This window comes from Physeter macrocephalus, chromosome 19 (assembly GCF_002837175.3).
Source record: "Physeter macrocephalus isolate SW-GA chromosome 19, ASM283717v5, whole genome shotgun sequence".
NCBI classification, from domain to species: Eukaryota; Metazoa; Chordata; class Mammalia; order Artiodactyla; family Physeteridae; genus Physeter; species Physeter macrocephalus.
Window position 1 is genome coordinate 11,294,216 of NC_041232.1, and position 13,944 is coordinate 11,308,159.

Below are 13,944 nucleotides of genomic sequence, written 5' to 3' on the forward strand. Positions count from 1 at the left end.
ATATTTTTTTTCTGTTTTATTTGTCCCCATCTTCAGGAATTCCATAATATATATCAAATCTCTTAATAGCTTTCTCTATCACTTGTATGTATTTTATTAATAGTTTAAAAAATATGTTTTTCTCTAGACTGTTTACAATGTCCCTTTCTATGTTTTTAGTTATTTAATTTTTTGCTACCTCTAATTAGACTTGAACTTACTATATTTCGTGTCTTTCTTCTTCTTTTTCCTTTTGTTGCTTTGCCAGCTTGCTTTTCATCTCCTCTGTTGTCATATAATCTCTTATTTACGCTCTTTTTTAAGAAAGCTCATGTCTGTAAAGTCTATGATATTAAGGCAGAACTATTTGTGTTCATCTTTTCTTCTTTCTTTGTTTAGGTTCTTTTTTGATGTGTTTTCTCCATCTGCCTTTTGCTCTTTGCCCCCTTTTTCCTTTTTGTACCTTCCCGCCTTCTTTATATAGGTTCTGTGCTGACCCCTTCATTATCGGATAGTCCATAGCGAGGTGAGGCAGGGTGGCTGAGGAGGTCCACAGCTTTGCTTGGGTTTGTTGTCTCAGTGCCCTGTTACCTTCGCCCTGGGAGCACATCCGTGTGTTGGTGTTCAGGGCGTCATTCTGACTCTTTGCAATGCCTGTAGAGTCAGAGGGGTTAATAATGCTCCCTCCTACTCTGCCTCTCCTCTAGGCCACTTCAGCTGGGAGGGTGGCAGTGGACGGCAGAAAGAGCTCTTCAGACTGTGGGTCTTTCTACTGTGTTGAACTGGCTCTTGACAAGGCTTCCCCCACTTCTCCTATGGCCTGCCATGGCTCCGCCCCAGGCCTTTCACTCCTGGGATAGCGACATTCAGGGGTTTCTTTTTCCTGCTACCACCTGAGGGGTATGTGTTGCTTCTCAGCTTCCTTCTTATTTTGGTCCAGTTTTCACAGTACTATATCAGAGACACTTTATAATTTGTAGATTGGAGTTGTAGCATTCCCTTGTTTTATGTGTAGTAAGGTTTTCCATTTTTTATTTAGCTGTTTTTGGTGAGTTTTGAGCAAAGACAGGAAAAAGAAATTCCACTGGTGGATTTAAATTCCTTTTACGCTTTACATTTTACTTTGAAAAATTTAAAACATTCAGTACCACACCCATAATAGACCATTTCCTTTTGTCACATTTCTTTCAAATATTTTTTCTTTTTAAAAGCAATCAAGTGTAACCGCTACATGGCTGAGATTCCGTTTGATACCCACCCCCAGGGCCACCCCTCATCTTCACCCTCGGAACCCCAAGGCAGTAAATAGCCTTGCAGTCTCTTTTTGTATTAAAACATTTTTAAATACAAATATCTGTATACAATATATGACATTGTTTTTATGTTTAGAATGTTTAGCAAGATGATATACTGTTTCATTGTTTTGCAGTTTGTGTTTTTCCACCTAACATTGTGTATGTAATCTGTTTTGATACACACATACACACACACACACACACACTTTTCCTCTTCCCTGTTGCATATTATTTCGTGATATGAATGTGAGGTATTCATTGTGAGGTATTCAGTGTTCTCTTGGTGAACATTGTTAGGAATAGCACATCACTGGACATCCTTGTCAGCTCTTTCTAGGCTTGGGTGCGTGAGTTTCTCAAGAAGTAAACGTTCGGGGCTTCCCTGGTGGCGCAGTGGTTGCGCGTCCGCCTGCCGATGCAGGGGAACCGGGTTGTATGGGAGGATCCCACATGCCGCGGAGCGGCTGGGCCCGTGAGCCATGGCCGCTGAGCCTGCACGTCCGGAGCCTGTGCTCCGCAAGGGGAGAGGCCACAACAGAGGAAGGCCCGCATACCACACAAAAAAAAAAAAAAAAAAAAGAAGTAAACGTTCAAGGTTGTAAAATATATGTGCCTTTTCATCATTACCAGATACTAACTAGTTGGTACTACCAGTTGTGTACCAAAGTGATGGCACCAGTTCACCCTCTCAACAACAGTGAATGAAAGTCACTGCTATACGTCAGTATTTGATATGGATACTCTTTCTAACGTGTACCGTTTCTTGAATAATCCTGTAATGAAGGCAGCATTATATAATGAAGATAACTTGATGGATTAGATTTTCGGAATTGGTTGTTTCTGGGTGAATTTAGGAGGAAAGAATGATAAATCATCTAACTAGGAGTCCTACCTAATGCAGTTCATTCTGTATCTGAGATGAGATTACATTATACTGGTTTTCTCTGCCTTTTTTCCCCCAGAGTATCATTGGGCTGAAAGTAAAGTTTTAAATGTGCTAGAGTTTTTTCTGGAGTGGGGGTGGGGTGGGGACGATATGATAAAGTGTATTATTCTTCTAAGAGTGCTGCCGTCTTTTATGCCTGTGTGCAGTTTTTACTTGGAGTGCGTTTATTTCTGAAACTCTTTTCCCACCTGTTTACTTGAAAATCATTAAGTGTGTTGCAAGTGAACTCTGAAGTGATTAGATGCTAATGTGGCAAAGAATGTGTGAATTCTCTCTTAGTCCAGAAACAGGTACGTTTCATTTAATACAGTAAGTTGTTAATGCATGACTCTCTGCTTTTGAATTGTATGGTTCAAAGGTCCTTTTCACACATATGATGTATTTACATGAAGGAGGTGAATTCCCTGACATTTGGTCAACATACCAGTATTCAGGGTCCAGCTTGTCTGTCTGTCAAACTTTCTCTCTCTCTCTCTTTTTTTCTTTTTAATGAAATGCCGTTTTGACTTCTTCATTCCCTCAAAAAAGTCACGGTTCCTCATATATACAATCTTCACTTTTCAGAAAAGCAAGAGGAAAGGGCACGAATACACAAATATTAAGTATTCCCTGACGGACCAGGCAAGTGGAGATCAGAGTCCCCTCCCGCCTTGTACCCCAACGCCGTCCTGTGCAGAGTAAGTAGACATGAAGGAAAATCTTTTTACCTGAACATAATCCTATAGAATAGCTTAAAAAAATGATATGTCTTTGCAGCACATGCCTTTCCTTGGTGCACATTATTGTTGCCTAACTGGTTCTTGAGTGTGCCAGTGGCTAGCTAAACTAAATTTTAATTGACCTAAACTGAAGGCTGCTTGCTAGGAGTCTACAGGACTGTACATATATCAAGTGCTGGTTCTCCAAGGAGAATCTAATTTAAAAAAAATATTTAATTTATTTATTTATTTATTTGGTTGCGCTGGGTCTTAGTTGCAGCAGGTGGGCTCCTTAGTTGCAGCTCGCTGGCTCCTCGGTTGTGGCATGCAAACCTTATTTGCTGCATGTGGGTTATAGTTCCCTGACCAGGGATCGAACCCAGGACCCCTGCATTGGGAGCGTGGAGTCTTAACCACTGCGCCACCAGGGAAGTCCCAAGAATCTAATTTTTCTTTTGATGGGGTGTGGATTGTTGCAGAGGTAGGTAACACCCTTTTTGATGAGTCAAGACTCTTTGCTATGTAAAAGTAAGTAAATTGACCATCAATGTGTCAATCACAATCATGGTCTAATTTTCCACAGTCAGCAGAAATCTACTGTGGGTATTTAAACCAGGTTAGCAAACTACAGCCCCCAGGCCAAATCTGGGCCATGGCCTGCTTTTGTACAGCTCATGGATGGTTCTTAAAGGGTTATTAAAAAAACACACACACGAAGAATAATACATGACAGAGACCGTGTATGGCCCACAGAGATTACATTATTTTCAGTCTGGTCCTGTACAGAAAAGCTTTGCCAACTCCATGTTTAAACTAAAACATGTGATAAGAAAATATTTGTTAAATCTATTATGTGAATAACAATTGTAAGTTATTTTTTTTCTGTATATCCTAAAGTCACTCTCTAGTATAACATTTACTTTTTATTTTCCCCTAAGTCTTATCCCTGTTTGCTTCTGATGTGGATTTTTAAACCCCTGTTGGCTTTAATACTCTATATAAACGTTTTTGATAACATATATGAGGCTCGTATTTACATTTGCTTTCTATTTAACATTGAAATGAAATTATATAGCAAAAGTATCCTCTCCACCAAGCTGCCTCTTCCTTCTGCCTGCTTTTTTCTTTCCCAGCAGACTGATGGGGAAAGTTGATTTTAAATTGCTATCTGTAGTGATTTGCAGTGGAACCAGCACGTCAGGGCTCCGAGTCCTTGCCAGAAAGCTTTCCCCACATGTTGGCTCAACAGAATTAGCTCTGACGACTCCCTTTTTACCAGTGGCCTGCCTGTGACTAATAGGTTCTCTGCCTCTCTGTTCCCGTTGTCCCCCTTGTAGGGTGCAGACCCAGGAGACCCTGGCCCCTGCTGCTTGTTTCAGCTTGTTCCTCTCTGACCAGCCCAGAGCTGCTGGGTTCCTCGTGCCCCTGGACTGTTCTGGTCTCCACTCTGCTCAGCAAAACAGAGTCTGGGCTCTGATGCATTGGCCCTCCACCCTGGGGCCCTAAACTGCCGCTCAGCTTATGTTCACCTTCATGTCGCCGGACTGGGGGCTGAATGGATCTGTAGTCCGAGCGTGACCGTTCCTACACTTTGCCTTTACCTTGCTCTGGCCCAGTCACATCCTTCTGCCTACAGTGAACATCACTCCTTCCTCTATGCACATGTCCCACCTTCCTTCAAGGTTTAACCCAGTGCCTCATCGCACAGGCCTGCCTCGCTCCACCCTCCTGGAAAACAACTCTCCTTCCGCCAAACCCCGGGAGCACAGGGCCTCGAGGCTCTTACTTCAGAATTATTTTGCTGTGTGTTTCTGTCCGCTATCCTCTCCTATAATGTCAGCTCCTGGGGGCAGGAGCTATGTCTGTGCCGCATACGGTCCCCAGAGAATAGAGTATGTGCATTATAACTATCACGTAAGGTTAAACAGTATGTCTGCGTTTTTATTAGTGTCGTCTTCTTTTTCTTCTTTTCAGAATGAGAGAAGATAATGCTAGAGTCTATGAAAATGTGGGTCTGATGCAGCAGCAGAAAAGTTTCAGATGAGAAGACCCGCCAAGACTTCAAGCACAGAAATAGGTATTTCAACAGAAGTGCTCTACTGGTTAATTGTTTATATCATTTGTGGCATTTTGAAGCAGGCAAATAATTTGTGACTGTTTTAACAAAGTGAACCATAATTGAATGTTTAAAACCAGCCTCTTTTTTCTTCTGCCTGTATTTCTTTTTCCAAGCTGGATTCATTAAACATTGAAATCAAATAACAGAATTAATTCTGGGAATGGCAGGGTTAGCACTTACAGATAAATGGTTGATACTGGTGATGAAGAGCAGATATCATCATTCCTGCAATTTTTATTAAAGTAGGTTAACCCACGCTGTGCTGGGAGATGATCTGTAGGGATCTAGAGACTGTGGGGACACGGCACTGGATGGTCAGAGTCAGGATGCCTGAGTTTTCACCCCAGTGGGCCTCTGACTGGCTGGCTGTATGACACAGGGCACTGGACTCCCTGGGCCTCTGACTGGCTCAGCTGCACATCCCTTCCAGCTCTGATGCTGGGAATTCGTCTCCCTTGTACGTCTCCTTCCTTCCAATCACCTTTTTAGACAGAGACCCAATTGTGTGATGTATGTTTAAGAGGTAAGTTTTTAGCATTTCATGTCGAAATTCCCTTTTCAATGAATAGTATATTTAAAGCTCTAAATCTACTTTAAAATGGTTTACTGCCTTGCCAAACTTTTAGATGTATGCTCCTTAAAAATTCTAACTTATTTCTTTGCCAGATGTGGACTTTCACCCTCTCCCTGAAAAGATCAAGAACAGGTGCAAGAAAGTTTACATGAAGAATGAATTTGAATTTGGAAGGCTTGCATTGTGGTTGACTACCTTTTGATAAGCAAAATTTGAAACCATTTAAAGACCACTGTATTCTAACTCAACGATACCTGGTTTCCAATTACTCATGTCCTCAGATAAGAAGGAATCATCTCTATGATGTAGACAGTGTTATATTTTATGGAATTTTATTTTAAATTGAGGAAGCAGTTAAATTGTGCTCTATATTTTCCAGATGATGGTGATTCAAATTCTAGTTATTGGCATTTTTTTCTTTTGATAACCTCAACAAATTTAGTTTCCCCCCCTGCTTTGTGGGGGATGATAGGGCACTTGTAAGAGGAAAAATGATTGGGGATAATTAAGTAACAACACCCTATAGAAGTGAGAACACTTTCATTTATCATCACTTATCCAGTAGTGGATAATTCATTTTGACGGCCTCTTGTTTTGGCTAAATAATAATTAAGCCAGTGCCCCAGACTGTCTCCCCTTGCATTGCCATTAAAAAACCATGGGGGCGGAAATCATGGGAACTTAGGATAAAAGGCATGGTTTCTTCTTAGCAGTTGACCAATTAGCATTCAGCCTGTTGACTGAGAAACTCGTGGTGGGAAAACGTTTGTCATCTTTTCTTTTCATTTGAGTAATTGTCTTGTATTTAGGGAAAAAATGCATCTATGGATAACGAATTTTGGGTTATCACTTGTTGGTGACAAACCACCTGAAAACTGAGTGGCTTAAAATAACAACTTGCTTTTCCCCATCTCTTCCAACGGGGCTGGGCTCGGCTGAGCGGTTCCTCTCCTTGTCTTGCTGGTGTCACTCGTGGTTGGCAGGTTGGCTGGGCCTCTCCATCTGCATGTGGTCCTCAGGTCTCACCTTCTCCGTGTGGCCTCGCCCTTAGGGTAGCTGGACCACATTTATGGCAGCTCAGAGGTCCCAAGCGTATATAGCAGTAGTGGCCAGGTTTAAGACTTAAACCCAGAACGGTCACAGCATCACTTCTACAGCCTTCTATTGATTAAAACCAGTCCCAGACCCAGCCCCGATTTGGGAAGAGGGGACTGCACGAGGGCATGAAGTGGAGGTGAGGTTCCTTGGAGGCCCCCAGTGTAACAGACTGTCAGAACCAGTGCCATTGGAAAAACAGCTAAAAAAAGAGGTTAGCAAAAGTAGAAGCTGCTAGTGACCTTGGGAAGCTGAAGCTGGTTATGATAGCTGGTGTAAGCTGGAAGTCAGGCAGAAACAGGGCCTTCAGCGAGCTTCCTGAACCAGTTCTGCTGGCTCTTAGCTTATGTTCTGAACCATCGCTTTGGGAAACTGGTCTCTTAAGGATGGGTGTGTTCGGGAGGGCAGAGCATTTGAAAGCAGAGCCGCCTCATTGCCCTGGCCGCTGCAGAGGGAGGTGAGTGGGGTGCTTTCTTCACGCCCCTGGCTTCATTCGGGCCCCACACCCACGCACGTGGTCAAGGCTGCGGTGGAGGAGCAGTCCTCATGAAGCCACTAAGAGATTGAATTAGCAGTAGCTCGTTTTTGTTTTAACCAAGCAGTAGAATTTGCTAATGTTCTACCTGAAGTGCCTTCTCCAAAGACATCCCTCTTTGCCCTGTGTGTTGAATCATCATTCAATGGGTGTATTTCAATTAAAGCACCATTGGTGGACTTTGTAAAGATAATAAAATGCTATGGCAGTTTTGCCATTAAGTCATCGAATTCTTCTTGCTTTGTCTCCAGAAAAGGAAGGACTAGATCCGACCCTGTTAGTAGCTCCTTTCTGAGGTCTTTACCTCCTTTGAAACCCTGAGGCTGTTTGGGGAGAGCCTGGCTGCCATTTTCACAGACAAAATTACATTGACTTCCCCCTCCTACCTCCCCTCCCCCCCATCCATTGAACTTAGAATTGTTGAGGGTAATTACCTTCTAAGAGGAATGTAAATGACTGCTGTCTTCTTGTCAATCCTGTAAAGAAAGAGATTCCAGTTCAGTACTTGCAACAAGGATCTTGAATCCTGTTGTTTGTATTGCATTGTCACATTGAATGGTTCTCGTTTTTTGCGATGTTTTGACTCTGGACTTTGGGGGCAAGGTCTTTCACCAGCATACAAGGATTTGATTGTACAACATATCTGCTGCATTAACGTCTCTGCCTGTAGCTTAAGATCAGTTGTTTTTGCACTTGGAAACACCTGATCCTGGCCAGCTTCGTTTGTAATAGGACATTGATTTCATTTAGATTTCCCTCCACGAAGTCGGCACCTATTATGTGGTGTAAACTGATGCCAAGACAAGATTAATAGTCCCTAGGTTGCCTAGATTTGTCGTGTGTTTGGTAAAGGTGATTGCAGGTTCTCTGGTAAGATTACATGGGATGGATTCAGGTGGAGGGGCTGTGAAGATGGGGGAGGGGGAGGTGAGCTCGAGGTGTGGGTGTAAAAAAACAGTGGAAATGGACGTTCCAAAGAGGTGGTTTCTGAGGAAGTCAGAGGGCCTGGGACCACAGCAGTCAGTAATAGTTGAATCAGGTTACCTGGAAAATAGGTGTGATAGCTACACGTCTGCAGTCTGCTTCTGGGTTGCTGGTAGACCTTAAATTTGCACAATATTCCCGTAGCTGGCTAAGTATTTTAAAATTACAAGCATAGGATTTTATATTTGGGGTGAAGAAATTATCTGGCATGTGGTATTGGGGTTTTTTAAAAAAGCCAAATTTCAGAGTCTTAATAGCCTGTTTTTTTAAAAAACAAAACAAAACAAAACAAAAAGACACCTTGTATCCAGTGTGTGGCCCTCCTGAAAATTCTGGTCATCTCGCCCTTTGAAATCGGTGACTTTACAAATGAGGCTAAATGGGGATGAGAAAATACATGTACTACTTTCTTGGTGTTCGTGCATTCTTTACGGAGCCCAGTTGCTTTGGAACGGCCAAGAAAATCATCAAGATTATTTTTAGGGGTTATTAAGGGGTTACTAGGGTTTTTAAGAACTAATATAATGTCCTGGGTTATTTCTAGTTCAGAGGAATGTGGAAAAAGGTATGCAATTGTGAAGTGTTCTGTTGTAGCTTGTTAATCCGTAAGGGAAACTTAGACTGTAGACTTAAGTACAAACCCAGTGCAGTTTTTGTTTTCTGTATGTTGTTGGTGGAATAAAGTTTTACATCGTAAGCACATGGCCTCCCTGATTTCAATATGCCTTTATTAGGATCTGTATTAGCCCTTAATTTCGTTAAAATCTTTTTTCCTCTTCCTCTTGAAAAATAAATTCCAAAATATAGTTTATTATATCTTCCTTCCTTAAAAAGTTTGTTCCTTTTTTACTATGGGCAGTTCACATAAGGCAAAAATATTAAACAGTTGGTTTTAGTGTGTTGTATAACTTTGCTGTATATCAAACTAATTTTTACAAGTTTTCATCCTAAACCTCAAATCATGTAATTAATAATTTGCCTGTTTATTTATGACCTAATTGTGATTCTTTTATTAATAAAAGCTAATGGGAAAGGATCCTTTATTAAGTCGATGACTAGATCTACAGTTAATTTTCCTGCAGTATATGAAGTATTGTACCAGAGTATTAAAAGATATGTAATATTTTATTGATAAATCTCTCCTTTAAAAGGAATACGTTTTAGGATGTCATCATTTTGATGTGAATCATGTAAATGTTGATAATATGCACTGTTTATTATATACATTAGTGTTTCAAGAGATTCACTTAATTGCCTTTTTGCCCACGTATATTATGTAGTCTATTTGCAATTGTTTAAAAAAAAATGACATTAAAAGAATAGTTTATGTAGAGAAACATTAGTGGATGTTAATTGTCTCCCCACCTGTATTTATGGGTGTTAGTTCAACTGCTTTGCTAGTTGCAAAGCCGTATTATCAGAGTAAAAGTGTATTTGTAAACTGTATGGGAACTAAAAATTAGGAATAAAACCATTTTCTTATATTATGGTATTTGTCATTTACTTCATCTGAAATGTCCAGGAAAAACTGGGATTACAGGTCCCTCAACCTCTTACACTAGCCAAATGCTGACATTTTGCAGCTCTTATCTAGAAGGGAACCTGGAATTCAGAATGAATGAATCAGTTCCTCAAGCATTTATTGAGTGCCTATTTTATGAGTAGCTTTGGGAGACAGGGAATTTTATTTGGAAGAACTTATGAGTAAATAGCGAGTAAAAAGTATGTCTGTATAACATATACAGGACATGATTAGACTTCCCTGGTGGTCCAGTGGTTAAGACTCCACGCTCCTAATGCAGGGGGCCCACGTTCGATCCCTGGTCAGGGAACTAGATCCCGCATGCCACAACTAAGAGCCAGCATGCCGCAACTAAAGATCCCACGTGCCACAACCAAGACCCGTAGCCAAATAAATAAATAAATATTATATATAAAAAAAGAATCTGTGGGTGGTTTATGGACAAAGAAATTCATGTGTTGCTCAGACTTGATGTCGTGTCTCTACCTGGTAAGGCCATAGACCGTTTTGGGTACAAATTCTCTTCCATTCAGCAAAGATTAAATCCCCACTAGAGGCTAGGGACTGGGAAATGGATGAATAAAACAGTTATACAGGTAGTTATAATTCGATTAGAGTAAACAATAAGAGTATTAACTGAAATTGATGGTTACATAGAGGAGTGAATTACAGGGAGTTAGGATTCAATGGTGAGGGTCATTTAAGCTTATTCTTGACCAGTGGGGAACCTTGTCTCTCTGTGTGTGTGTGTGTGTGTGTGTGTGTGTGTGTAGTGAAAGAGGGAAACTGTCCTTTCATTTTCTTATGGGTTCAGTCAAGGCCATTTCCTTGGATCTCTTTTTAGAAATGAACATGCAAGGCAAATAGCTATTTCTCTGTTCAGCTCTTGCTTCTCCATTCATCTCTGAACAAAGAATAACTCTCTCTGTCATGATCTATACCAATGGCAGTTCTAGCACTCTTTTGGACACATTTTGCAACAAAATATAGTACATATTTATGAGTGTCTTTATTCTCTATCCGTGCACCTATTTACTACATTTTTAACCATTCAGTTCTTGATGAAATATAAATTCACTGTGTTGGATAATCTAGGCCAGTTTTGCTAGGACTTCCTAGTATAGAGTATAAATTATGGTTTGGAATGAGCCGTTTCATTCTGTATGTAATCATTATTGAGATAACATTTTTCAAGGGAAATATCAAGTTCATGTCATAAGGCAAAGGATTTTTTTTTCCTACATTGTAAATGTTTTCGTATAAATTTACAAAGTCAATAAAGTTACATTGTAATTTAGTTTTATAATTAATGAATCATCCTTCATTAAGAAAGATAACATCCCGCGGCTTCCCTGGAAAAAAAAAAAAAAAAGAAAGATAACATCTGTTCATTCAGGATTACCCTAGATAACTCAGGTGATCTAGGTCTTCCAAGTGATGGTATTTTTTTTTTTTTTTTTTTGGCCACACTACGTGGCTTGAGGGATCTTAGTTCCCGGACCAGGGATCGAACCTGGGCCCTCGGCAGTGAAAGCACAAAGTCCTAACCACTGGACCGCCAAGGAATTCCTGGTGATGGTATTTGAATGTGGCCTCATGATTCATGAGGTCTTGTGTGCTTGTCTTTACTTTGTTTAAAAAAATTTTTTTAATTGTAAAATATGGGTAACACAAAATTGGCCATTTAAATCACTTTTAAGTATACAGTGCAGGGAATTCACATTATTGTGCAACATTAAACCATGATCCGTTGCCAAAACTGTTTTCGTCATCACAACTGAAATTCTGTACCCATTAACCAATATGTCTGCTTTAAAAAATTTCCCCCCCTTAGGCTTAAAGCTCTTCTGAACTTAAAAATTGTGTGTATTTTTTTTGAGTAGGTAATACATTCACTTAGAACAAAGTGTAAAAGGTTCAGAAGAGCATACAGTGGGAAATCTCCTCCACACCTGTCTCCCATGAAGAGTCTTTCTCATTATCCCCAAGGACCGAGAGCAACTTTGAACATATGCCCCACTGTAAGTGCTGGTTCCCAGGGTTTCCATTTGTTACTTGGATGTAGAATGTTGAATTGTCCCCCAGTGAGGCTGACCCTAGTTGTAGCCCTACCAGCTTCTTTCCTCACACCTTTATCAAACTACCTTTCAGACTTGAGCCTTCATCTGTCTGATAGGTGAACAAAGATAGTTCAGTGTAACTAAATTTGCATCTCTCTTAAGAAGGAGGCCAAGCATCTTTTCAAATGCTTTGTGTATGCTTTTCTGTGAACTCTTTAGGTCACTTGCCCTTTTTTTTCTTTTGAGTTCTGGGTCTGTCTTGTTTTGAGTTTTGGAATAAAGATACTTAATTCTCTATGACTGACTGACCACTGAAATTACTGAGTCACCAGGATCAATTTCTATAAACCGTTCTTTAGGTGCATATGGGATACACCTGTCTGCATTTTGGTTTGGGCCTTGCTGTGATCGTCATTCTCAGTGGGGATGAGGGAAAGCATTCTTGCCATCACCAGGATGCTAAAGCTCTATACCAGCTACCATGTGAGACTGGTCTTAATTATCTGGGCCAGTGAGTTGAGAATTACTTCAGATTTTCTTTCAGATTCAGAAGTGCCAAACAATAATGCATGCATGCATCCATTCAACCACTTTTTTTATTTTTATTTTTTGGCTGCGTTGGGTCTTTGTTGCTGCACGCGGGCTTTCTCTAGTTGCAGCAAGAGGGGGCTACTCTTTGTTGCGGTGCGCGGGCGTCTCATTGCAGCGGTTTCTCTTGTTGTGGAGCATGGGCTCTAGGCTCACGGGCTTCAGTAGTCATGGCACACGGGCTCAGTAGTTGTGGCGCATGGGCTTAGTTGCTCCACGGCACGTGGGATCTTCCTGGACCAGGGCTCGAACCCGTGACCCCTGCATTGGCAGGCGGATTCTTAACCACTGCACCACCCGGGAAGGCCCCTCAACCACTTTTTAATGAGTACAGTGAGCCATTGACTAGGTGCTGTGAGGAATACAAAACAAGTATCTGTCTTGATCCCTGTCTTAAAGGACTTGATGGCCCATTTAGGGAAAGGAGACACACACAGGCTGAATACAGATGGAAAATAAAGCAGCTACGGATGAGCCCTGGATCAAAACTAAAAGAGTAAAAGGAAATGATGATAATACCCTTCATTTACTAAATGACAGTTAAATGTGCCAAACACTACCAGAGATGATTTCAAAACCTGCAAGGCAGGTACCTTCCCCCATCTTTTTTGCTCACAGCCATGTTCCCAGTGCCTAGCATGGTGCCTGGGTAGCTCAGTATTTGTAGGATGAATGGCTGATCCCTATTTTACAGATGAGTAAACTGAGGTTCAGGGACACAACTGACTTATCTGAGGTCCCACTCAGTAAGTGGGGAGCTAGGATTTGTTGAGCCCAGGTGGGTCTGACTCCAAAGTCCATGCCGCCTCCTTTTCACCACACTGGCCCCTGAGGAATCCCGGGAGAGACCGAGGGCTTCACACTTAGCTGGAGGTGGGACCCAGTGGAGCATTCCTGGAGGTATGGTGGGCAGGCAAAGCCACAGAACAGAAGAGCACATGGTTGGAGGTGGGGGAGGGGGAGGGCTCAATTTGGCTGGAGCCCATACCTGGAGGAGGGAATGGGAGGTAAGGTTGGAAAGGCAACCTGGGGCCTCGACCCCAGGTGATGGCCTTTTTTGTTTTTTGTTTTGGGCAGAAGATGGACAACTATTTTTTTTTTAAACTGCTTTTTAAAAATTGAGATGTAATTCACATTCCATACAATTCACCCGTGTAAACTGTACCATTCAACAGTTTTTAGTATATTCACAGGTATATACAACCAGCCCCACAGTCAATTTTAGAACATTTGCATCACCCCCAAAAGAAACCCTGTTCCCTTCAGCCGTCACTCCCTAGCACCCCCAGCCCTCTTATACCTAGGCAAAAACCCCCCAAAGCCTTTTTAATCAAAAATTTTGGGTTAAATCATAAGATTTCAGAGAGACCTTCCCCATCTGTCTTAGGTCAGGTTCTCGAGAAGTGGAGCCTGCGACAGGAACAAGTGATTTACAGAAGGAACGCCCTCCGGAGAAGGGGAGAGAGGGAGGCAGGGGAGGGTGGGGAAAGCAGGACTTGGTCGCAGGTGGAGGTAGCTTCACTCTGATTTCCTGGGGGCAGCTGTGAGC

At 41.6% G+C, this 13,944-nt stretch overlaps 1 protein-coding gene across 2 annotated transcripts in view; it reads left to right on the forward strand.

Annotated features, from left to right (window-relative positions):
- The window catches only part of PTPN11 (protein tyrosine phosphatase non-receptor type 11), an 83,355-nt gene extending 73,646 nt beyond the window's left edge, over positions 1-9,709 (forward strand). The window contains exons 14-16 of one of the 2 annotated variants that reach the window (XM_024121107.3): positions 2,785-2,897; positions 4,893-4,995; positions 5,704-9,709. In XM_024121107.3, the coding sequence (XP_023976875.1) occupies positions 2,785-2,897; positions 4,893-4,962 (183 nt within the window). In that variant the 3' untranslated portion in view covers positions 4,963-4,995; positions 5,704-9,709. The remainder of the gene's footprint in view (positions 1-2,784; positions 2,898-4,892; positions 4,996-5,703) is intronic. The other variant, XM_024121108.3, reaches the window with a different exon arrangement.
- The last annotated feature ends 4,235 nt before the right edge of the window (positions 9,710-13,944 follow it).